At 43.2% G+C, this 27,689-nt stretch overlaps 1 protein-coding gene across 1 annotated transcript in view; it reads left to right on the top strand.

Moving 5' to 3' along the window:
• The window catches only part of PANX3 (pannexin 3), an 80,819-nt gene extending 56,750 nt beyond the window's left edge, over window positions 1–24,069 (top strand). Inside the window, exons 3-4 of the mRNA XM_078683874.1 lie at window positions 11,365–11,579; window positions 23,390–24,069. Of these exons, the coding sequence (XP_078540000.1) occupies window positions 11,365–11,579; window positions 23,390–24,053 (879 nt within the window). The 3' untranslated portion in view covers window positions 24,054–24,069. The remainder of the gene's footprint in view (window positions 1–11,364; window positions 11,580–23,389) is intronic.
• Window positions 24,070–27,689: the final 3,620 nt, after the last annotated feature.

Below are 27,689 nucleotides of genomic sequence, written 5' to 3'. Positions count from 1 at the left end.
TTTAAGAACTGAAATTCCTTAGACCTACAAAAATCATTGTCGAATCCTTCTTGCAAGATTTTAGAAATTTCATTTTGAATTTCTTCCGTTGGATCAGTTGGAGTTAGACAATAGAAATCCTGAATATAAATTTGACTTCTTCCTTCCATTAGATATTGGTCTTTGTCCCATAGGACTACCACTCCACCTTTATCGGCTTGTTTTATGACTGCTGTACTGTTATTTTGTAGTTCTTGAATGGCATTAACTTGTTTTTTGTTAAGTAATTTTTACAAAGATACTTATTTTTTTCAAGGTGTTTTAAAGCTGAAAATACCACTTGCTGGAATGCGATAATTTCTTTTGGCACAGTATCTGAGGGTGGGCAGAAGGTTGACTTCTTACTTAGGGCAGTTGGCTCCTCGGTGCGACAATCTTCTTTGTTAGCAAAGTAGGTCTTGAGTCTTATTTTTCTGAGGAATTCCAGTGCTTCAGATTTTAATCATAGTTAAACAAAATAAACGCCAGTGCTGAGAACTTCAGTTAGAAACTGACAAACTGTAAAGAAAAGGTTGTTATGAATATAACATAATCAACTTGCTTGAAGAATTGCAACATTTGACTTTTAATAATTCTTTTTTAGGTTTCTCCACTTTTTAACCACAATTTTTTGTGCATGGAAATACAAAAATATTTTATACACAATATATACAAAGACAAATAATACTGTAAATTTTAACACTTGCACGCTTCAAACATTCTTGGCCAGTCATTCAACAGAAATCATTCACTCAAACAAACAAACAATAATAGGTCTTGGTGTCAAAAAGAACTTGGGTTGTACACTCAGAGAAGTAGTCCTCTTCGTTTTCCAATGTTGGAATATTTGCAGAAAACAAATCAAATAGAGTTTTCAAGCCTCTTGCTATTCACTAACAGTCGTTTAACACAAAAAGTTTTACATGACCCGAGGCCAATGTGGTCTACGCGTTTCAAACCCCGCCAAGTGTGGGGGTTCTCCTCAGGACCAATAATGACACTGCAACAATAAAAAAGAGACACAACTTTAGAATGGTGACCTGTACTACGAAACTAGACCCCTATGCTAGGCCCTGGCATCCTTGTCCTACCTTGGTTCCTTGCTCAAAAATCCAGAGTCATTTTCAGTAAGGTATGTATCTCCAATGGAAGTGCACGCAGGAGCTGAGAAAGGGTGAGACAACAACAAAGCGCTGCATTTATTCGTTTCATTCACCCACTTTCAACCAACCATATATCTAATACCTAAGTGGTGGGGCTTACCTACTCGAGTTGCGGCATCTCTGTCACCGGGAAATCTATAGTCTGTTCATTCTTATGATTTGGGGGTGGCTCGAGCGCCTAGAAGTGGTTCCGCCGCTGTTTGAAAAGAACAAAAGTTGCGTGTCAGGCTTCGGTAAAAAATGCGCATGTAATCTATGCCCTGTCTGAGTCGGTGCTCACAGGGCGTGCCATACCGTTTTCTGCCGATTTTGCACTCCAAAACGAGAAGGCTGGGTGATTCCCCTTCGCTCGCTCGAATGTGGTGAGTGTCTGGACAGTCACTTCCTGGTATGATGACAACTCCCCCAAGATGTTTCTGGGAGTTGGAGTTCCGCTAATGGAGTAGAATTCAGCACTATGGTTTAGGCAAAACGTGGAGCTGGAACAGCGGAGTTTTCTCAGATAGATGCAGTTAGAAATGTGGGGAGGGAAATGAGTTTCAGAGTGGCCGCTCCTAACGTTGTCAATATGTGAAAATGCTGTGCTTCAACCTATTTTCCTTCTTAAAATGTGGAAACGTCTGAAAGGGATGAATGCTGATATTTACAATCTAGCTGCTAGGTTTATATATTTCAGAAATTTCATTGAGTCCCCTCAAAGCCGTGTTAAATTTCATGATTAACATAGCCTCTCGCTGGCATAACGTTGCGTCTAAATCCCCTCCTCGTGGGTCATTCTCTATTTTGGAAAGTACTGTCCATCTTAGGTCGGTTTGCTCATGCTTTTTACTCGTCCAGTGGTTGACCAATGGGGCATTTTCAACTCCTCTCCGAATTCTGGATTTATGCTGGGTAATTCGGTGTCTCACTTCCTGCGTAGTTTTCCCTATGTATACCATTGGACAAGGGCAGACGATCGCATAGACCACGTTTTTGGTCTTACAATTGGTGAACGTTTCGTGTTTCCAATGGATGTTGTTAAATGTAAACAATGACTCTTCTAATGTTTCATCACAACATGAACAAGTTCCGCACTTGTGATGTCCTTTGGTTGGAGGTAATCCGAACAAGCTCCTCAATGTTGGGGCTTTTGTGATTGGGAGGGCAGCCCTCACAATGTGGTTTGCCACGCTTTTTTCTTTTTTATAGGCAAACAGTGGTGGTGCTGTAAAGTCTTCATGAAGATCTTTCAGTAAATGCCAGTTCGACTAAATTAATTTTTTGTGTTGGCTTGCTGCTGGGCAAAAGGTGGTGGCACACACCAATCTTTAAACATCTGGTTTGATTTTCTTTTCCAGCAGTGTCTCTCGTGGTGTCCACCAAGCTCTTTTGAGAGAGTTTTTTAGCAGTTTTTTGGGGTATCCTCTTTTTATGAGCCGATCTTTTAGATAGCCAGCGTGTTCAAAATACTCCTCTTTTCCTGAACAATTTCGGCGAATCCTAAGAAATTGTCCGAACGGTAGGTTCTGTCTCAGGCAACGTGGGTGGTTGCTGGTGAAGTGTAAGACTTTATTCTTGTCTGTCGGTTTACGGAATAAGGTGGTGCTTAAGCCTCCTTCATGGGGCTTAAGTTTGCCATCTAGAAATGTTATAGATTTATTGGAGGCCGTGCACGTGAACTTGATGTCACTGGACCTTGAGTCAAGCCAACCTACGAATGCATTGAGTTCATCGTGTCCTCCTGTCCAAATAAGGAACACGTCGTCAATGTATCGCATATAATTTGATATGCAATTACTGTAGGGATTGTTGTTATAAATGAATTTATCCTCAAATAATCCCATGAACATCACTGCCAGCTCTGTATGTTTGGAAGGCACAAATGAAAGACCCAATTCAAGAATAGATTATTTTTCTTTTGTTTAAACTTTAGATGATAAATTGACTATTAAAGTTTTTTTGAATTGTTATAACATTGGCATCTTGTGTGCATTTTCCATGGTTGTATTTTGTATCATCCTCAGTTTTTTTGTTGGCCTCTGGCTAAAAAAGAACCCTGTCTTTGTATGTTTTGATTTGAGGGGTCTGCTCCAGAGTACGATACTCCGGTAGATTGGGATGATGACGTTTATGAAATAGTAAGGAGTCTAGTTTTTTAACTCCCTTGATAGTCTGGTAATACTCTTCATGACTCTGGTCTTGAATAAAAATATTCTCTTAAATATGAGTATACTGTCTCGAACTTGAGCTTTCTTTGTCTTTTTCAATTTTATTATTTTTGAGATTTATAATAATGTCCTTGAATGCATGTATTTATTTCTCAATTGTTTCCAGGAATGTTTTGGCTTCTGCTACTGTCTGACTGTCTCTTATGGCTTGTTCCAGAGCCAAAATCTCATCAAATAGCTTTTAACAGATTTTTTATGTGGTTTCAATTGAGTGTACAATCAAATCGCTACTATATTTTGTACAAATGTAACTAAAACCTTTTTTGTACACAGGGTCTTTGGTAAAAATTATTGGTGTGTTCTTGACTTTTAGTCTCAAAGGGATTGTTCCTGTTTTTAGATGCTCCAATAGAAAATATCAATGAAATTTGTTTCGTATCTGTTTCTTTCTCAGTCTTATTAATTTTTCTGTACTTAAAGTGATTGAGGTAAAAGGTGAAGGAGTTTCGATTGATCTCCGAATATGGTCCTCTGAATATGAAAGTGCTTCCTGTTCTGACATCCTTTGTGGCAGGCCAGCCAAGGCTAGCAACGTAATTTTACGTATTGAGGTTTCTTTTTCTCCTTATTTTATTGGAACGCTCCCTCACTGGTGCTTACCCGCTCTCAAGCATAGGAAATTTAGGGGTTGGGCTATTAAAAAACAGTTCCCTGGGTATGTGATATACCACTTCACTATGAACTTATATAAGTAAATTAAATATGCCTGTTTGGGGGTGACTCTGCAGAGAGGGTCATTTCCAGCACTGACATATTTGATTTCTGCAGGATTCACACTCTGTAAATTATATATATATATATATATATATATATATATATATATATATATATATATATATATATATATATATATATATATATATATATATATATATATATATATATATATATATATATATATATATATATATATATATATTACCTACTGGCGGTCGCCAGTAGGTATATATAGTTAGGATTTTTTCTCTATGGGATTTTTGAAAATTCTATGTCTAATAACTTTGGCGTTTGTGGACGGAATTGGCTGAAATTTTCAGGAAAATTGAACATTTTGTTTCTGAGCAGCCCCTGAAAATTTGGGGGGGGTCATCAAGGGGGGGCTGAGAAAAAAGGGGGGTCCCAAAACGCGTTTTTCCCATGTTAATTTCCATAGGGCGGTTGGCCTCACTTTTAGCCCGAACGGCTGAATGGATTTGAATGAAACTTGGCAAAATTGTAGGGACTGTTAGCCCGATGTGCCTTTGCTAGGTCTCAATATATGTGCTCCAGTGGATTTTGATAAATGAACGTTCAAAAAAATATATATATCTGTAACAGCGCTCCGGGTAGCGCTCCGGTTCGCGTACATGACGCGTAACGGAACTTCGCGAAGCGAAGCTGATTGGCTCTTCGGTGTCTGTCAACATTCTAAACAGTCCGGAGCGGCCGCCATCTTGTCTCTCGGTAGGATCGAGAGATAAGAGGAGGCCAAAACAAAGGGGGAAATGACCATAAGGGGGCATAGTAGATCCTCCCTGACCCCCTAGGTTTGATGTGGAGGCTTTAAAAGGGCCCTGCGGGGCAACAAAAAAAATTTGTTTTTTTTTGCGTGGGGAGCGCCCGGTACGCTTTTGTGCAATGGGCGGTGGTAATCTAAATGATGAGGGGGGGGGGGCAGCGTTCAAAGCACATCCGCGTGCATAAACACGAAAATGTTTTTATCTACCACGTACTTGACTTATCTCTCTGAGATGCATTCCCTTGTGTTTCGGCAATGGTAGTCTGTTCATTACATAGATCGCCCGAGGGCGGTAGTACAGACCGCGCGTAGGAAAGGGTCAAAAGCCAGGGGTATAGGAGTATGTAACAAGCGAGCCATTTAATTGAAAAAACTAAACGTGACAAACGGTTGCAGGATCAGTGAAGGTTGATTTTATAATTGAAAGTATAACAGGATCAGTTACAATAAAATCGTCCATACGCACACCATGGGCGAGTTTCATGGGTAACATTACTTCGAAGCTTTATTAATACAATAATCAATAATGAAAAATCGACATCAATAGGGTTGTCCGTATGCCCAGTCAGTACCCTTCCCCGCCCGCCATGTGCACAAAGACCGCATACATCCCCCCATAACGTCAAGGCTAAGTAACTAGAACGTCATAAGGAGTTGCAAGTCGCTCCCATACTGCCGCCATTTTGGTCGAGGCCAAGCAGGTCCAGAGTATAGTTCAATGTCTCCAATAAGTAGCGGCAGGACCAGAATCCCTTTCGGCAGTTCAAAAAGTTTGTTAGCGCCAACAGAAAGAACAGGCAGCATGAACCATGACTCAAAGGCGAGGGAGGCAAAATCTTCCCTACCGGGTCACGCTGAGGTCCCACCGGAGCTGATCAAGTTGGCAGTCTACAGTGTCTCTTAGTAATTCGGACAAAAACTGGCATCAGCATGAGAGCACTACCATCCTGTGACAATGTTGTGGCCACTTCCGGAGAGCGGGACAGCAGGCGTATCCCTCCATCCCTAGGCCGCCACCTATGCTACCTCGACAGGAACAGCGTCATGCATTTGGATCGATGTTGCAGCAGGCTGCCATGTAAATAGTTATTTAATAAAACGTTTTACCCTGTTACTTTGCTGGTGTGTTGTATATATTTATAATATTTGCATAGGGTTTGTCGTTATTTTGGGCGGGGTGGGCGGCGGAGCCAAGCTAACTTCTTTTATTTAGTCAGCACATAAATTGACTTACTGGTGCGCATTATTTTGGGTGTACATTTGGAATATCGGTTGGGGTCGGGTTCGTCGTACTGAAATAACCCTTCAAGTTTCTGGTGTAGGCTACTCTCCCATTCACTAGCTCCAGAGAGAGTCGTTCCTAAGTAAGGAAAGTGCTATATTCTTTTTCGTCCTTCACATGCGGATACCATGTTCGGGCTTATTTTTCTCATTCCATTAACCGTTCGATCAACGCCTCAGTCATACAAAAAGCATTCTTTTATTGACCCAGTCGTGCGCCACACATACGCATTCATACCGTACAAATCAGGGCCCTTGCGCACATTCATACCATACAATCTTTCACGCTCCCAGAGATAGCTCGTACATATAATGTACCGTCTCACAGAGCTAGCCTATTTTTCCTCGCGTGGAACACGGTGCAGTTTAGGTCTTCTCCATACTTTAGCTGAAATTCCAATGTAACCTGCAGAAAAAGAAAAGAGGGGGGGGGCAGCGTTCAAAGCACATCAGCATGCATAAACACGAAAATGTTTTTATCTACCACGTAATTGACTTATCTCTCTGAGATGCATTCCCTTGTGTCTCGGCAAATGTAGTCTGTTCATTACATAGATCGCCCGAGGGCGGTAGTACAGACCGCGCGTAGGAAAGGGTCAAAAGCCAGGGGTATAGGAGTATGTAACAAGCGAGCCATTTAATTGAAAAAAATAAACATGACAAACGGTTGCAGGATCAGTGAAGGTTGATTTTTTATTTGGAAAGTATAACAGGATCAGTTACAATAAAATCGTCCATACGCACACCAAGGGCGAGTATCATGGGTAACATTACTTCGAAGCTTTAATAATACAATAATCAATAATGAAAAACCGACATCAATAGGGTTGTCCGTATGCCCAGTCAGTACCCTTCCCCGCCCGCCATGTGCACAAAGACCGCATACATCCCCCATAACGTCAAGGCTAAGTAACTAGAACGTCATAAGGAGTTGCAAGTCGCTCCCATACTGGCGCCATTTTGGTCGAGGCCAGGCAGGTCCTTTCAAGTGGTGTGGGACCTGCCTGGCTTGGGGAATCTTTCAAGTGATGTGACTGAGGAGCAAATTGTGGACCTCTTTAAAGACTTCAACCCACTACATGTCAAGAAATGTCAAAGCGGAATGAAATGCTTTGCATTTGTAGACTTCAGTTCGGCGAAGACCCAGCAGAATGTTATAAGTAAATGTCATGGCACGAAGTTCAGTGGGCGTTCTGTCATTGTGAAAGCTTCAATTAAGTTGAATGGCTGCAAGAGCCCCGATTACACCAGCAGCCCTGTTAATATGCCGATCTTGGAAAAAGTTCCCCTGTTGGATTGCAATGGCTGCAGTGATGGTCTTGGGAAACTGCTTCCGAAAACTCTAAAGGCCACGAAAGCTTGCTATGCTGTTTCTTTGGAAATGCGGTGCTGGGTGATGGAAGTAATTGAAGAGTTGGCAGTGGTGTTTTTTGTAGATTTTGGACGCTCTGCCACAGTCCTGGCTTCGTCATTACGAGCACTTGAAAACAAGACATTCTGGGCAATACCACCCTTGACGCAGCCCTTTATGCTACAAGATGGTGTCTTCCATACAGAAAATATTGTTGGCAGCATTTTGAAAGGAAAGATAAACGGCCATTCTCCTAGTGAGTCTCACATTCTTACATTTATGAAGAATGTTGAAGAGTAGTATGTTGAAAATCTGAAGCCATCGTTCTACAAACTCTCAACCAGCCTTGGATGGAAAAATCCTGAAGAATGTACAAACTGAAAACCAGTTTTTGTCTGCATAGCATCAGCAGCAACACTTAAGTCAGCTTTGTGTGAAGCCGCGCCATTTTGGGCGAGGCCGGGCAGGTCCAGAATATAGTCAAAATGTCTCCACCAACCAGCGGTCGGACCAGAACCCCTTTCAGCAGTCCAAAAAGTTCCGTTAAATGACAACAGAAGGGACAGGCAACAAGAACCATCAGTCAAAGAGGGGAGGGCAAGTTCTTCCCTACCGGGTCACGTTGGGGCTCCACCGGAACTGATCGAATTGGTAGTCTACAGTGTTTCTGGATATTTCAGACTGAAGCTGGCGTCAGCATGAGAGCACCACCATCCCGTGGCTACGTCGTGGCCATTCCGCGAGCAATCATGGCAGTCGCTCCCCACCGGAAGCCTGCGGGAGTCGGGGGCCCCGGTGACTCTTGTAGAATCTTCAAGGCTGAGGGGACGCTTTCGGGAATGGGGCCCATGCCCTAGCAGTCAAGCGTCCGAGTTCCAGGGTTGCCCAGAGCCATCCTTGCAGGCCAGGCCCAAGTCTGTGGAGCCGACCGCCATTTCGTGAGCTCCGTGGCAGCCGCCTTTCGCTGTACCGCAAGAGTGGGTGCAATTCAGCCGGATGGCGGGTGAGACGCTGTAGCCGCAAGAGCAGGCGAAACTCAACCGGCCGAGTGAGGCACTGTGCCGCAAGAGCGGGTGAGACTCAGCTGGCCGAGCGAGGCACTGTGCCGCAAGAGCGGGCGCAACTCAGCTGGCCGAGTGAAGCGCTGGGGTGCAGCTGAGGAACCTCCACCTGGGGAGGTGGGGGAGGCTCGTTCGCGCCGCCTCTCCCTCCCAGTGCACCCCACGCCGTCTCCTGGCGCAGGTATATGTGATGGTCGGACCAGGCAATAAGAGGGGGGGGTCATCAGCAAGGCATTCACCCCCCCCACCCGTGGCTCGCTGGATGCCACCTCAGGGTGCACGAATGGGAAGGCCAGAACAACAACATCGTGGCCGTGGTGCTTCCGGGCCATCCACCCAACGACCTCTTCGGCCGATGGCTGCCAGCAAGGCCCCGCCCTATACGTGCCGGGGGCCTCGTCTTCCGGATGGGCGTAGCCGCGGACCTGCTGCACAAGGAGGGACAGGAACAGCGTCATGCATTTGGATCGATGTTGCAGCAGGCTGCCATGTAAATAGTTATTTAATAAAACGTTTTACCCTGTTACTTTGCTGGTGTGTTGTATATATTTAAAATATTTGCATAGGGTTTGTCGTTATTTTGGGTGGGGTGGGCGGCGGAGCCGAGCTGTCTTGCAGACATCATGGCGTCGAGCTCGGTTCCTCTCACTAGTTTCATATTTCTCATGAGGGGTCCTACTGATTTTGCTCGATTCCAAAAACCATTGAAATTCACTGAAAAAACCATAGGTTATAGACTATATATAGTTAGGAATTAGCATTTACAAAACCTTGAAAATTCACTGAAAAAACCATAGGTTATAGACCATATATAGTTAGGAATTAGCATTTAAAAAACCTTATTTTACTCACACAAAACCATTGAAATTCCATATATAGTTAGTTGCACTAACTATATATCGCGCACCCGCAATCCACTGCTGATGATGTCACATATTACATCATTCATGACATGGTCAGTGACATCACTGATGACATCACTGATGACATCTCAAATGACATCACTGATGACATCTCATTTGACATCAATGACCACATCACTGATGATATCATTCATGTGACAATACAATGCATCTCCTCACATTTTAATATAACCTCTGTTACACCCAGTGTTAAATACAGAGTATAATTTTTGAAACCATTGATACACCAATACTAGTTACTACATACGCACTCACTGATTCCTACGTCTACACACACATTCACTCATTCACCCATACAATCATTCATACATACAATCACTCATCTTTACAACACTATCATATGCACTCATACACCTATACAGACACTCACACTCTGCCACTCATCCATGGAGTTACTCACACACCTAGTCAGTCCTGTAAAGAATCAATCACACTTCCATTTTCTAATCTATACAGTTAAACACAGAGCACCTTACATTTTCAAACATATACTAACACATACTTACTCTCTTATACAATCATTGATACAAGTACACATTGATCTGCACAGTCACACACCTCCCAGCCAGCCACACACACACTCAGTCTCCCATACAAATACTTGGGCAATCAATCAATAACCCATATAGTTACTCATATAGCTACTGATCAACACATGCAGCAGTTTACAGACCAACATACATATTGATGCACAAATTAAGACAGTTTAGTCACTAACCCATGCACTCAGTGAGACACATTTAATCACTCACTCATACATTCAGTCATGCACCTACTAAATCCTTCGTCCAGACACTTATACATCCACTCATTCTTCAATATGTAAGACATATTTTAACTTTACAGAAACATACAGTCACTGGATGTTGTCATCAGTGATGCCATCAGTGATGTCATTTGAGATGTCATCAGTGATGTCATCAGTGATGTCACTGACCATGTCATGAATGATGTAATATGTGACATCATCAGCAGTGGATTGCGGGTGCGCGATATATAGTTAGTGCAACTAACTATATATGGAATTTCAATGGTTTTGTGTGAGTAAAATAAGGTTTTTTAAATGCTAATTCCTAACTATATATGGTCTATAACCTATGGTTTTTTCAGTAATATATATATATATATATATATATATATATATATATATATATATATATATATATATATATATATATATATATATATATATATATATATATATATATATATATATATATATATATATATACTAGCAAAGGTCCAGAAACATCTCCATCAATGTATGACATGTAATCTAAGGGTTTGGTAGTGGGGATACAGAGGTGGAAAGGCCCATGGTAGAACTGTGCATGTGTTTGGTCCTTGTTATTAATTTAGATGTTAACAGATTCAGCTACATCTATGATATCTAATAGAATAGACAGGAAATAATGGTATTGTGGTTTAACACCAAACTTAGAAGAAACTTTGTTACAGTCAGCATTGTTCACCAATGGAAGATTCTTCGTTCAATTCTACTTGGTCATTACACTCTAATAAAACTAACTGAAGTAACAGACTTCATTGCTTGCACATTATCTAATTGTAAGAAATCCTGGGCCACTAAACTAATAGAATCAATAAGTGCTCAAATATCATTGATGTTCCCACTTGAAGCTAGGTGATCTTACTTTCTAAATGTTGGTGTTTGGAGCCCTCTTGTGCCAGCGATATAGAGCAATTCGAGATACATTGCAAACCCCACCTGATATCGATCTTGTAAATATTGTAAATGTATTTGTGAATTATTTTGATTATGTTGCACCTAAAAAATAAACTCACTGATTGTCCGATCAGTATCTTCATGCTGTACCCTAAAAGATTTTTCTAAATTTGTGCAGGTTTTTCCATACTCATTACTCGTGCTTGCAGTAGCAATGTACTTGCCTACATTGATTTGGAGATATATTGCTGCTCCATCGTTAAACTCAGATCTTCTCTTTATAATTGACGAATTGGACAAATCCTACAATCGATCCATTAGATTGGTACAGCATATCATGAAAATTCAGCAGTCATGCCCAGACCCACAGATATTCTGGGATGAGTTTGAAAAGTAAGTATATAAGAATTTCATATCACAATTAATTTGTTTTGATGTTGTAGGAGAATGTAGAAGTTGGATTGAATGTGATAGATTTTGCTGCCCTGCAAATTTATGAAAGCAAATCAAACGGCAGCCAATATATTCGTTTGAAATATTATTAAACTGAGGTGAATTGATTCTTACCAAATTCTTAAATAACAGTAAAAAAGCTTGTTTGGGTTCTATTTTTAGAATATGTATTGTCTTACAGAGCTATATCCCATGGTCTTGGAGTAATGCTTTAGTTGAATTAATCTTACGACGGGAAACATTTATTGCTTTGTAAATGGTCCCAGTCACCTCCAGTGCATAAGTGAACATATGGCTGAGCATTCTGTTTTGAAATTTCACATGGATGCAGAAATCTTAAAGCGTGATAATAAGTCACTATCTCATGTCAATATGCTAAGCCACTATATATTTTGAAATTACACTTTGGAAAAATTTATTTTTTACACCAGGATTCTTCAAAAATTGTAAACAGAAAGGGGAGAAGATTAAGATATGTATATGTCAAGTTAATTACAAGGTACTACAAGTGCTGTGCTTTTATTATTTAGAATACGAGTGCCCTACTGACAAAGGTAAATTCAGTCAACAATGTAACTTTACAATTGAATTTAGTATTTCTACAGCTGCCTGAATTCACAAATACATTGCTCTCAGGTGTAAATCCATTTAAGTGTGCTGAGATGTCTTCCACTGGTACAGATTCCCCACACCCATAAATCACTAAATCACACTTAAGCGGTGATGAGGTGGTTGATCCTACGCGTAGTTAGCCTTGTTAGTTTGTGAATGCCCACAAACGTGGATGCTTGTCAGTATTCACAAATTACTATTGTTTCCCTATACACTCTGGAAAGGGTTGAATTTTCACTACAGTCAACGGCTGGCATAACTCTCCTGTCAGTGTGGGAATGGGCTTGGATCACCCCAGATTTGGCGGCGGTGTAGGAAATGAGGATCTCTGTCAGAAAATGTGTCCTCACCAAGATAAAAAAGATTGTTTTCCGAGGAATCCCATTTGCCCTCTGTGGCGTTCTCCGAAGGAAAGAAACCTACACAGTATGAAACGATGTTCCGCTGGTAGTGTCTCATGATCCTCCTTGTCTATGCATGGATACTTGCACCTGGTGCGGTTTTTCATGTCTTTTCCTGGGAAAGTTTGTGACTTTTAAAATGTATTAAATCTAAACTGGCATGTAGGTGTAAATCTACGAGTGTTGATTTATTACTTTCATTGTGAATTGGGCCCTCTAAATTTCACCAAGAGGCTAGATCTAGTCTATTATGTGATCAAGTAGAGGTTTTAATGGCAAGGCTATCCTTAAGGATCAAAATGCTTCACAACCGCAATATTACGAGAACCCCAATCTATTACAGTACCCACAATCTTATTAAAGCACTTTCATTTAACTTTAAATCTGGACTGCTTCGTACCTTAACCTACTGCCCTTGTTTTCGGAATGCAGTATTTTGCACTTTAGAGCTGCCCCCTGGTACCTGGCCATGAGGGAGGGCCCGAGTGCAACAGCATCACCTGGGAACGAGCGCAGGAGCGCTTTAAAAGACGCTAACGCTTCCTGCATTGTGGGACTCGAGTGGGGCCTGCCTGGGCCAGTTGTAGACCGGACGAGGCTGGGCTGAGCCACATCTTTGAGGTCTGCTCCAGGGGTCAACCGAGGGTTAGTTTACAAAACCTCCTGTTGTATATCACAGGATGCTATCCAGTCTGCTGTCTAAATCGAAACCCAATTCATCCGATCTCCAGTCCGGATCACATGTTGATCGTAAAAAGTGAGCTGAAATCAGCGATTTGTAAGGGGACTGTGAAGACACTACGGCATAGATTCGTCAAGCGAAATAGCGATTGCAAAGCTGCGAAACAGCGATTGCAATTTCCGCTCCCGCAATTCATCAACCACAAAAGCAGCAAATAGCGAATTCGCAAAACAAACAATCGCAAAACCATTTGTCAACCCACATTGCGATTCTTTAACAGCGATTATCCACATTTTCTGCTAAATATATTGTGAATTCGCAAATCAAATCGCAAATCAAATTCATCATACATCGCAATTTGCGAAAACACCCAAATTCGCAAAAAACGAGTCGCAATTTAAGGAGAAGCTAAACCAGGTGGTAACCATGAAGTTCAATTGGGAAGAAAAAAATGCAAACAAGAAACAGGTGTAGGGTAAACCAAACACACTTAAGGAGACTCAGTAGGAGCATGAGGAAAGTCACAATGCCAGGTCTCTACATCGTGGCAAGGCGGTTGAGGCTCCAGGCTGCAGCCCAGAACCGACGCAGGATCCAAGAGCGCATCTTCCGGCTGCAGATTACACTCCTGGGACAGACTGAAGAGGAGATCTACTCAAAATACAGGCTCAATGGGTCAATGATAAAGAAGCTCATCAGAGACCTTGACCCCCTGATGCAGCACCCAACACGAAGGACCAATGCAGTGCCCACCCATGTCCAGGTCCTGTGCTGCCTGCACCTTCTGGCCTCCGAAAGCTTCCAGGGGATAGTTGCATATGCAGGGGGTATATCACAGAGTACCCTGTCACGCTGGCTACAGAGTTTCCTGGACGCCATGCTGAGCCGGATCTACCACTACATCACCTTCCCAACAACCCAACAGGACTTAACGCAAACTAAACTAGACTTCTTTCACACTGCCCATTTCCCCCATGTAATTGGCTGCATTGACTGCACCCACATTCACATCTGTCCACCCGCTGAGACCGAATACATGTACCGGAACCGCAAGTCATACCACTCCCTCAACATCCAGATGGTCTGCAATGCGAAAACCATCATCACAGACATTGTGGCACAATACCCGGGGAGCACGCATGATTCGTTCATCTTCCGGCGCAGCGGCATACACACCCGCTTGGCCAGGGGTGACTTTGGCGAAGGACATCTCCTAGGTAAGTACACATGCCCACATACAGTATGTCAAGACCATGTAGCTGGGCATAACATGCACTGACCCTCTGCTCCTATCCTTCAGGTGACAGCACCTATGGCCTCCGTGAATACCTCCTCACCCCATACCTCAACCCTGCTACACCACAGGAACAGCATTACAATGCTGCGCACATACACACAAGAAATGTCATTGAGCGGACAGTTGGCATGTTAAAGAGTCGATTCCGCATCCTCCACAAGACTGGCGGGCCCTCAAATACCAGCCTGAGGTCTGCTGCCGCATCGTGGCCGTGTGTGCCATACTTCACAATATTGCCACCAAGCGGTGGATACCTGTGGAGGTGTCTGGTAGTGAGTCGGAGGGGGACAACCTGCCACCTGCACATGTGCATCATGCACGCGGGGAGAATCCTGCTGAAGGACACAGGCACCGCAACAACATCACACTGAACTATTTCTAGTGCACCCATACCCCTCACACAACACTGCACTCATGCATGCCACATGAATTAATGACATGAGGAAGATTTGTGTTCAAAATAAATTCTTATTTTTATGTTCAACAAGCTCTAGATGTGCTTTGAATCATCAACAAATATTACAACTGTATTGAGTCATACAGGCTCTTGTATCCAGAGCAGGCGTGCGTGGTTACATCACCATGGCACTGCCGGTAATGTTTAGTCAGTCACTGGCGCCTCCTCCCGGACGCACCCTGTCGCCTCTCCAACTCCACGTTGGGAGTGTCCGGCCATGATGCAGCACTGGGCCTGGAACTGCGGCGCCTTTCTGGTAGCACCGTCACAGACAGGCTGCTTAGGCTCGATGTGCCCTCACTGGCATCATCACCCCCCCTTGCATGGCCATGGTCGCACACCTGTTGATTCTCAACTGCGGTGGTAACCTGCTCCAGGGCCCTTGCTACATCTTGGCAGCATTGTACCATCTTTAGCTGCATGGCCAGTGACCTGCGCGACAGTTGAGAAGTGGCGTTCCCAATGAGGTGGTTCTACCGGGTATAGGCAGATAGCCGGGTCAGCAGCTGGGGGTGGCGTCGGCGGGTGATGTCCTGCTGCGCCACCATCAGTTGGTTGTTCTCTTTCACAGCAGCGATTAGCTCCTGCACAAATTCAGTCAGTTGGTTGATATTGCGTGCAGTTTTGTACAGCTGCAGCTGCATGGCTGCCATGTGCTGTGCCTGCTTGCGGTGCACAGCAAGCATCCGGGCTTCAATTTCTAGCCCTAGATTTTGGGCCTGTTGCTCCATGTCTGGCCGTGTGGCCTCAGAGCGCTGCTGCCTCAACCGGCCGCTTGCCTGGAACCGCACAGTGGCTGTGCGGCGTGTCTGCCTCCTGGGTGGTGGTGGGGTCTCATCCACTGCCATGCGTGATGCCTGGGGTGGTTGAACTCCTCCTATGGCTGCAGGGGTGGCCCTGTGCGTTTGGGAAGGTGCTTGTCCAGGTACTGGTGCAGGTGCAGGTGCATGTGACGGTCCAGGTGCTGGGGCTGTTTGGCTCTCTCCCTCCATTTCATCTGGAGTCTCCACGATATGGAGTGCCTCGCTATCTGAGTTCTCAGCATCTGCAGTACCTGTGATGTGAATGAGTGCGTGATTAATGATATGATTCAGGCACCTGGGATGTAGCAACATGCATGCAGGCTAGCATTCCCTGACTAGCTTTAGGGGTATGTTTCACTTGACTGTTCTGGCTGTGTGTGGCTATCAGGGCACATTGTCACACTGCAGGTCCCGCAATGCAATTGGGCATTTGGGATGGGCAGGGACTGCATTACTGGGGTTACCAATATGGCTTGCTCTGGGGGCATGGGCATTGTTAGGGGACGGGGTCGCAGTTGCATGGCTCTTACCTTGTGATTGGTGTGTGGCACGGGAGGTGTCCAGCTGAGTGACCCCCACGTAGGCTGCAGGGTTGATGGTGTCTTCCACCAAGTCCTCCAGAGGTGTGTTTGCGGGAACTGTGGACTCTCCTCCTTCCGAGGCCTGTCTCTCCCCCAGCCTCTCTGCAATGCGCTCCTTGGCATGGCCTCTGAGGTCGTACCACCTCTTCTTGAGGTTATCAATTGCCCGCTGTGTCACTCCTACGGCGTTGACCTTTGCCCTGATGCGCAGCCAGATGCGCCTTTTGCAGCCTCGGGCAACTTCCGGGAAAGCTTTCCGAAGAGCATGTCATGGTCCCTGCTGAATCCCTCGATCAAGTACTCCAGCTCTTGTTCGGAGAACTTGATTTTCCGCTTCCTGCCAGTTTCACTGGATCCTGCTGCATCCTGGGACATTGTGGTTTCAATGTGTGTCCTGTCTTGGGACTGCAGGGTGTGTCTCCTGGAGCTCAGTGCTGTGCCTCCTCCTCTATCCAGCTCTGTGTTCCAAATGAGTCATGGAGCTGCCTACTTCCTGGTTGTGATGTCATCATTGTGCTCAAAATGCGACTTCCCGTTTTTGCGATCTCGCAATTGGCGAGATCGCTATTTGCGATTTCGGTATTTGCGAAATCGCAATTTGGGGTTGGGAAACAGCCGATTCTGCGATTTAATATCGATTTTGGGAAATTCGCATACAGCGATTGCGGGCGATTGAGAATCGCACTTGATTAGCGATTTTGATGATGCATCCCATTCTGCGAATTCTAGATAGTGATTTGGTATTTTTCGCTATTTAGAATTCGCAGAGTGGGTGCTTGATGCATCTGGGGTACATCATTTCCTTCTGTCTGAGCCTGAGATTATTAAAACTAACGTAATACGTACTGCCACGCATTACCACTGACTGTTAATTACATGTTTGGTCTTTCCGGAACTTTACAGTATTTGTTTGCCAGAAATATTACCTACGTGCTTCTTTTTACAGGAGGTCAAGCCAAATTGTTTGTGCGGGCGAAAATGGGTAAAAGTAAGGCCGAAAGTACTCAGAACTCCTTAATGAAGTATTTATGGGTACAAGGGGAGCCATAGCAAAACAAATCCAGTCAGTGGAAGTAATGCTTAATCAAGGTATCATGGCGGGAGAGGGACTCACAGGACCTTTAAACTCAGAGCATTCCTCTAAGTACCTCACACGCTGATACTATAGTTAACCAAAACAACCCAAATATTACGAACGGGTGCGTTAAGGACGCGTCTGATCACATATATGTATCTGATCAGGAATGCGAGACACAACCACCATCTAAGCGCCCCAGGAACCCAGAGGTTCCTTATAACTTATAACTAGACCCAATACAGTAGCTAAAAAGCGAAATAAAACGAATAATAAATCTAAACTTGATACTGGGGGGAAAAGGGTCATCAACTTCTACCACATGCAAAATTAGCCATACCGAGGATTATGACAAAATTTGTTTCAAAATAGACAGTCTGCAAACAACATTTGTTGTTGCCCTAAAGAATTTAATAACAAGGGTAATAGCCATTGAAGACACTTTGAAGAGATGCATAGGGGATCTCCCTAATAACTCCATGACTAATACACTGAACAAGGCAGATGGACAAGATAATGAAGCACCGCTTCTCCATGCTGACCATTCTCCAAAGAGGGTTTACCATATTGTGCCGCATATTAAGCAAGGATTACCAGAGCCTCATATGAACAACCAAACTGTCACTGGTCGAAATTCTCTGAATTTATTTGCAAGCAATAAGAATGGGCACAGCCATATTTCAATAGGGACCCAGGCCCTTTCTGATACTGGGCCCAATCCGTCTATTGGCTCTTCCAGTTTAATTCTTCCAGACAAGGAAGGCACCAGGTTGGACCTGCGACCCGCGGTAACTCCCTATACTATAGTCCTGGCCAATGTCCCTCATATACCTCATATACCGCCACAGGCGACCGAAATATGAGAAGCATTGAGAAACAAGGCTCTCTTTCGGCTTGGAGACTTTAAGATGGCTAGAAGAGTTGGGTGGGAAGGGAGAAGGGAAAAAACATTCCCTGGAGATTGCATAGTTCTGACATTCAGAACGCCACAACTGACGCAAGAGATTCGGTCCAGACTTGACAATGATTGCATTTCGACCAGGGACATTAATGTATTACAGCTCAAGCCGGATGCAGATGTACCCCCGGCCGAGAGGTCCTTACGGTTTCCCAATATACACATTTGGTATTTCCACGCAGAATAGATTTGACATATATTGTTCACTCTAGAGGATATTGATTGACTTGATATCCAGGGTAATTGCACACTTCCAAATAGGGGGAGGTGATGCACAATATTACATCTGAATTGACCCTACATGTCTTGATGGAACTCCCTCCTGCCGATACAAACATAATAAACAACACAAACATCCCCGTTCCCTGCTACAAACCTAGGCCACTTAAAGATCACCACACTAGTTCAGATACTGGTAAACTTAGCACTGAGTCTAACAATCAAGGTCAGGGAAGTATTATTTTGGAATGCGGCAGGCTTGCACGCTAAACTTTATAACCCCGCATGCATAGACTTTGTAGAAACTTTTGATTTATTATGTTTTCAGGAAACCTGTGTAGAAGACATGCTGCACATTTTAATGGTTATAAAACATTTCACACACCAGCGTCATCATCCAGTCATGGGAGGAAGAAGGGAGGTCTATGTATTTGTTTCTCAAAGGGTGAATGGCATAACATTAGATTTTGCGGTCTCAAACTTACTTACTACTTAAACTTTCTACCAGGTACTGAAATTATATATCGACAGCACACACTGTACCCCTCTTCTGAACTGTTATAACAACTTTCCAAAAGATCAGGCAGAGGGGGTTTGGAGACACCTACAGAAGGAAATTAACATTATGCAGATGGAGATACATACGGATATCTGTGTAATCTGGTGAGGGGATTTTAACTCTGTATTGTATCCTCATGCTGATAGAGGTATTTGTGGTCTAATGTCTGATGATGAGACAGATGGTACCCACTTCTTACATTCTCCATTTGGGGACCAATTAAACACTATTAAATGCTCCGCTGATTTGGGTTTTGCTAACGAACTACGTTCGCCCCAATATCGTTTAGCTGTACCTTTAGCGGACGAGGGATGCATTCTATTATTGACTACATATTAGTATCCAATAGATATGCAAGCAGAATACATAATTTTAAAGCTCACACTGTCGCCTTTAGTGACCATTTCCCTATTAGTGTCATTGTAGATCTTCCTTCTAATGTGTTAAATATAAAAAAAAAACATTCCGAACACCCAGTGCAGGACATCGCCCTGAAAAAACGTAATGGATATTCAATTAAGTGGACCAGAACAGACCACCTGGCACTAACTATGACTCTCCTAACCCACTGCGAACTTGATTTCGCAATTTGTCTTGATGAGACTGCTACAGTCCACAACATTTTTAATTCCTTTTTGACTATATCATTAGAGATAAAGAGGAATCTATTAGTAGAACACAACAAACCATATAGTAAGAAGACGGTCTGGTTTGATACCAACTGTTCCAAAGCCCATGCAGCACTGAAAAATGCATTAAAGAAACCAGCTAGAGATGAATCTGAAATCAAGATGGCCAGAAAGGCATATAGATCCGCACTTAAAGTGCGTAAGGAGGCTATTAGATCAGAAGCATGGTGAGCCATTCAAATAGCCTCTAAATTAAAGGATATCACAGGCTTTTGGAAAGCTGTAAATGCCACTTTCCTGGCTCACAATAACCAACCCAGTATTGAGATAAGTATTAGTGAAGATCAATGGTGACTCGTTGCTCAAAATTATATAGTGAAAGTGATAAAGATACTTCTTGTAATGACCCAGGAGCTCAGCCAGGAAATTGTCTCCAAATTGACATCGATTTTACTGTGGATGAAGTCATATTGAAATGAAAGCAAGTGCGAGAGGTAAAGCCCCTGGCCCTGACAGAGTCCCTGTGGATTTATATCAATCCATTCCCTCCCTCTGGGGTCCACTACTGATGTCTGTTTTAAAAATATGCTGTAAGCAGGGTTTTATTCCCACATGGTCTGAGTCAATTCTCGTACCTATTTTCCAAAAGGGTGATCGTAACCATCCGGTATGCTACAGACCAATTTTACATTTGGATTCTTTTGTGAAAGTGGCTGGGCGAATTGTATTAAATAGATTGCAGACATAGGCTGGGGATCTGGGTGTAATCACAGAACTGCAATACGGATTCCGTCAAGTATTAGGTAGTATTGAACAAGGTCTAAATTTGAATCTAATTTGGGGCAAATGCACGAAAGCGAAAAGCGGAAACCTTTTCTAGCATATGTCGATCTGAGTTTGGCATTCAATTGCATTAGCCATATTAAACTCTGGAACATCATAGAGGCCCTGGGTGTGGAAAACCAACTTGTCAATTTCCTAAGGCAATTAAATTAAGATGCACAGGCCAGTGTCATATATGGAAACACAGGTGAGCGTAGTTACAAATTCCCTGTCAGGAAGGGGGTAAGGCTAGTGTGTGCTAGCCGCTTTCCTTTTTACACTGTATATAAATAGTCTAGGCACAGTACTGTCTAGGGAATGTCAGGATTCCCCCCGCATTGGCAATCGTCATATTGCAGCATTATTATACGCGGACGATGCCGTCTTACTATCTTGGACTAGCTTTTTTAGGGGGAGGGGGGGAGACTCAATGAAGTACACCCGGGACACATTCGGTGTCACTGTGGTGGGCCCGATGATGAAGCATGCCACCAACTAGGTTGGTGGGTGAGGGCTTCATGAACAAACCAATGGGTTTGCTGGCACGCGTACTTCATTGAGTCTCCCCCTCTCCCCCTAAAATAGCTAGACCTTTTTGATATTGACATATAATCCTGGGGATTCGGACTAGCTTACCTAGTCCTCACTCTCTCCTTTGATTCGGCGGTCTTATTATCTTGCACACAAAAAGGATTGAAGAGAGTTGTTTCTAGCTCTGTAACTTTTATATCAAAATCTAGCGCTAAATGTAAATATTACTAAAACATATGTTATAAAGTGTGGTAATAAGATTGTAAAATGCCAGGATATTTTTATCAACAATAATAAGGTCGAATTTACCAATTGCGTCTCATATTTGGGAATTGTCTTCGAAAAAAAGGGTCTCTTGGGCGAACGCCATAACATCAAGAGAACTGCTATTTGCAAAAGCTACGGCAGCATTGGTGAATTTCGCCAGAAAACTGGGAAAACTACCTATTATTGGTTTGATAAAAATATATAAAGCCAAATGTATCTCTACAGCCATGTATGGAGCCGGAATCTGGGGCTACGCTGATGTACAATCTTTACAGTTAGTCAAGAATGTTTTTTGAGATAACTATTAGCGGTCCCCAACAGTACAGCAACATATATGTGTCATGCGGAACTCAGACTTCTGTATATACCAGATTTAATTAGAATTCAGCCGGTCCTACTATGGCATAAGATATGGTCTGGCTCAACTACCGGTTTTAACCACGATGTAATAAATGACTGTCAAGTTGCAACGGGTGACTCGTATTCCATGGCTTAATTACACAAAAAACGCTATGGCCGACCTAGGATACCCTAGAATACTTTTCCAACCCAGCCTGCATTACTTTAATTTCAAGGAAATCCGGAAATCCCTAAAGCTTGCTTGTATAGACCATCTGGAGACTATTAGACTCTCTACTAACATAATCAAACCATCTGTTAGAGCGAACCAATTGCTATTAATACAGTCAGGGGTGCGACCATATTTAACAATCGCTAAGGGAGGCTATGACAGGATGTTGTTGACTAGATTTCGCATAGGCAATTTTTATAGATTGATATTGTTTCCAAATATGAATGACTGGTCTCGTTTTTTATGCTCCTGTCCATGTGATGACATATGGACCCAGTCAACTATACATTCCCAGTATTTCTGCAAATTTTATATCTTACTTCGGAAAAGATGGATTCTGCCAATATTAAAGAAGTTAGGCCTGAGACAATGGCGTCCTGCCTTTTTTATGAAGTATTTATTCCTCATTTAACTACAAACATGAAGGGCGTGATCAGAAGCAGTAAAACAATGTAATTTTAATCTATGATGCTTATTTTTATCCAGTATGGCTGTATCTTCAGATTTAGCATGCTTACGGACGTGTAAGATATGATGTCTACTTTTATGTATTGTGCTTTTATGATTTAATTGTTTAAATCGAATAAAGGTTATTTTAATTTGATTTTGATTAAAGCACTTCAAGTTATCACCAGAAACCTTAAATGGTTAAGTTGGACCTAAATGCATGGTTCGCTGTTATGATTCATGCTTGCTTATATTGTTTTGTACATTTACACATTTGTAGATAGTAGATAGTAGATTTTGAAAAAAAAATACAAATAAACTCCTCCTGGCAGGAATCTTTAAAGTGCTGCTTTAAATTCTCTGAAAAAATATGCAGATTCAGTAATAAACATGCAGCTTAATGTTGATCTGTGGATTTAGGGTTACACTGTGAGGCATAGCAAGTGGAACAGCCAGTAACACACGTTTTACCACATTTCAGGGCATTGTTATCTGTTTTTATTTTTGATAATCTGTTACAGAGTTTCCATGGTTCAAGGGACCTGTGGTGCAAAACCTCAAAACTAGAGGATGATTATAGTAAATATATCTTAAACTAGAACGCCTTTAAATGTTGCATGTCTACTGCCTTGAAGTACATTGAAGTTAAATATTTAATCGAAGTACGTGTATGTACAATTAAGAGTAGTAAAACTATATTTACTTACCTTCGTAATATTTCGGTGCTGGATATTTTGGCACCACAATGTTTTTCTAGGTGATATTCTGGTGGTTTACCCCTCTGAAAAAGCGGCTGGTGTGCATTCTTAATACATCTACCATTTATTTTTCTCTTTCAGGGCACGCAGCGAAAGGTACTTTGAATTTCCTCTGCTGGAGAGATACCTGACCTGTAAACAGCGCACCCATTACCTCGTGGCTTGCTATTTTGTGAGGAACCTTTCTTTGCTGCTTTTCACTGTTGTTACCTGTCTCTACCTGGGACACTTCCATATGACCATTTTTTACCAAGATGAATTTGCCTGCTTCATAAAAACTGGACTACTTAAGGATGAAACGGAGGTGCCAGACTTAATCAATTGCAAGCTAGTTTCACTGTCCATATTCCAGATAATCAGCATAGCCACCGGCGTTGTCTATGTCCTGCTAGCGCCTGTAATAATCTACAACTTGGTTCGACTCTGTACATGGGACAAGCGCTTCTTGTGGGTCTATGAGATGCTACCAGCCTTTGACCTGCTCAGTAAGCAAATGCTTGGCTGTCCTGTCAACGACCTGAATATCATCCTTCTTTTTCTCCGTGCCAATATTTCAGAACTCAAGTCTTTTAGCCGCTTGACGGTATTGTGTACCTTGAAGGACACTGCCTCTGCTGACCAAAACATTGACACAGTGGTGGATTTCATGACTCTCCTAGCCGGCATGGACACAACCAAGCCTAAACTCATGGACGGAGCGCTTGATACCGCAGAATCAGATGGCACACATCTGGAAGGGATTTAGAAAATTTGCAATGGGAGACAAGGGGCATGAATTAGCGATGGGTAGAACCTCAAATAGTTCTTAAAGGTGCTAGCGAGTGAATAGAAAAAACTGTTCTACTTACCCAGTCGTGCATCACTAACAGTCACCAACCAGAAGCATTCTAGAGTGCTACTTTGTTGGAAGCTGCCGTTTGGATTGTGAGGCATATTGTAACGTCATTCACCTGGTGGCTCCTTTAATCACATGTCCTCCACCAAATGGATAGTATATGGAAGTGATTTCACCAGTGGATTCTTTTGCAAATTGAACCCAGCCTCCAGAAATATGATTTTCTACTCAATTCAATATCAGGCCAAGAAAGGGCAGTATTTATAGAGTATGACTTTTGCCCAGCCAAATGCTAATCTTTTTTATATAGAGGTATTCATTAACATATCCATGTAACAAAGCTGTAGTATGAGAATTTTAAACTTTAGCAGCAACTGTGTACAGAACATATATTTTTGGGTCATTTACCCTTCTTCATTATACGAATTCATGTGCGGTTCAAAAGTAGTTATTTTGTGATGATCTTTACAATAAATCAGTCCCTAGATTTCTTAACTGTTTAAGTTATGTGTTTTGTGTTTTTATGAAAAACTGCTTTTATACGTGGGAAGGTAACACATGAAAGCTTGAAATTTAACATTTTGAACTGAGTACTCCGTGTCTGAGAAATACTGGAAGGAGGAGCCTGACTATGCAACCTGGCTGCAGAGACATTTTAAGGCATGGGCTAAGTGGGTATTTGCCCAGGGCCCTCACCTTCCAAAGGCCACCCTAGGAAAGTGAATGTTCTCTCTATCTCAGTATAAAGTAATGTTCAATATTATTTGTCTTCATGGGGCTTCGATTAGCAGAAAATGGGCAATACATGCAAATCTGTTCCAGACAGGGACTCCTATGGTATGTTTTACCCAGGGGCCTTCATGATCCTTAAAATTACACTGGCTGACTGCCCTTTAAACACCTGTACCCAACCATAAAAAGCAGTGGTGAGGAACGTAGGTTTGGGTTGGACAAATCCAGACCAGTTTCTCCAGATAGACACAGTGTATTAAAATGATGTCCCTTTTGGTTAATTGCATGCAAATTTGTCCTTTATAGATATCCCAAATGTTTGCCATGGATCTCGCCCTCCTGGACCAGCAGTGGAGACCTCTGACCCACTACCAACAACATTCTCACTCTCTATACTACTAATAATCCCTTTGAAAGCGAGGCTGATTCCACTTACCTGCAGACTGTCTTTTATCTAACAGCATGTTGGTGTGTTCTGTCCACCCACCCACCTACTGATATGTTATACTTAGAACATAAGTCGTAACTGGCCACAATGTCCGCGTGTCATCTCACATGTCAAGTCCAGAATTTGCTTATAGGTTTCAGGAGTGAACAATGGTGCTTTGGCATGTTCTCACAGAAAAGAAAACTAACATAAAACACTTGGAGAAAGTGTGAAAGTCTGGAAAGGGTTCTAGCACTCTTGCATGCAGCCTACATGGAACAAATGGCCTCCCCGTAGATGCCTGTGCAGTCGGCGTCGGCTTAAGGGAAGGGAGGGAGGCTGCCTGCTTCCTGTGTGGAGGAGAGGATGCGGACCGGGACCCCCACCCCCACACTGGCTGCTCCCCCTGACCCCCACAGCGCGAGTCATGCCGGCCGCGACTTTTATACTGGCTCAAAAATTGCCTCATGTACGGGTGTATGTTCATTCACAAACTGCGAAACGATCTTTGCCCACCCTGGAAATGGTTGAAAACACTGCTTCCAAGATAGGAAAGGGAATTAATCACCCCCACATGTGGTGGGGTGCAGGAAACAAAATCCCCGTTGATTAAAAAAATGCTTTAGTAAAGTGATCTTTATTTTCCCTGTGCAGAAATCTATACTATGCAAATACTCGCACAGGAGGGATAGGAGTCCACTGCAAATGTTTTTTTTGAATGTTTGAGAACTGAAAAGAATGTAAAAGAAAGTTCACCTGTACTTTTATATTTTTGCCTGAATCGGGTCCAGTATATTTTCTTTTCATGATTTGCACTATTCTTTTTTAGGTTTGACTTGATAGTCCCCCTGTTGCTCTATCTTATGTGACTAACAGAATAAGAGATATTCTGTGGATACCTTTAGTACACCATCTGCTTGTTCCACTCCTATTGACTATTGACTCTTCCCTCACCTGTTATGGCAACTGTGTGCAAACGTAATGACACTATACCTGACAAGCAGCAAACTCTCCAACATACTGCAACAGTTGCGTCTGCTACTGGGCAGTAGTCGTGGGGTGGGGAGGGAGTGGGGGGTAAAAATAGAAGAAAAAAGGGGAAAAGGCAAAGTAAACAAAAAAAACACTTACCTTGCTGGCAGCCGCTTTCCTCTGTTCTCATCCTCTTCAGGTTGGCAAACCAGGAAGCACCCAGGCTCCCAATTCCTTTCACCAATAACAACGCTGCAATACAGCGTTGTGATAGGTCTGAGCACCGTTGTTCGTTGCTCAGCCAGGGAATGGGAGGCAGGGCATGTTTTCCACCCGGCTGTACAATACAGCCCGGTGGAGAACATAGTGGGGATATCACGTGCCATTCGATCACCACCCCACCACAAAGACACTTTACAAGTGGTTGGTGATCACTGCGTAGCTTTTATTACTTGTCAAATAACACCATTTTTATTTGTTGATAAACCTTCCATTTTGACCAGTTTAATTAACCATAACATACTCCCATTACTGAACATAAGGAGTCGCAGTATACATATGCACCCCCAGGTTACCATGTAGTTACAATTCGTCATCTCTATATCCATTCTTGAGGGGTGGTGTTGTACCAGCAGGACACAACCCAACCCCTTACCATTACTTCCACATAAGGAGTCGCAGTACATATGCGCCCCCCGGTTACCATGTATTTACAATTCGTCATCTCTAGATCACTCTTGAGGGGTGTTGTACCAGCAGGACACAACCTATACCCTTACCATTACTTCCATATGAGGAATCATGTTGCTTCATCCAGGCACCGGCTACTAGGGTAGGGCCGGAGAGTCCAGGGCCACCAGCAGGACAGCCCCCTCTCCCGCCAGCCCAGAGCCCCAATGACTGCCTCCTTGTTCCAGGGTCAGCCAGTTTCCGCCATAATAAATCCCCGGCCTTTTCCTCTTGTCCGGGACCCCGCCAACTCTACTTCAAACTTAGGGATGGGTGGGTGGGCAACTGCTCCCGCTGCGCCTTTCAGCAATCCCCAGAGGCGAGAGGACAAAGAGGGCTACACCCTCGAGCCAGGAGTTTTATCGCCTACAGGGCGATACCGCCATGCGCCTCCCTCATTCCTCGCATTCCTTTGCGACCCTCCCCTTGCCCATTTCCAGGGAAACGAAACCGTTCCCTCTGGCACTAAATCCCACTAAAGGCACCCCTTCCCTACTCGCGGGGGGTGCCTCTCATAGTGGGGATATCACGTGCCATTCGTTCACCACCCCACCACAAAGACACTTTACAAGTGGTTGGTGTTCACTGCGTAGCTTTTATTACTTGTCAAATAACACCATTTTTATTTGTTGATAAACCTTCCATTTTGACCAGTTTAATTAACCATAACATACTCCCATTACTGA

Source organism: Lissotriton helveticus, chromosome 3_1 (genome assembly GCF_964261635.1).
Source record: "Lissotriton helveticus chromosome 3_1, aLisHel1.1, whole genome shotgun sequence".
NCBI lineage: Eukaryota > Metazoa > Chordata > Amphibia > Caudata > Salamandridae > Lissotriton > Lissotriton helveticus.
Note: the sequence above shows the minus strand (reverse complement) of the source record. Positions and strands in the feature narration are given on the sequence as shown.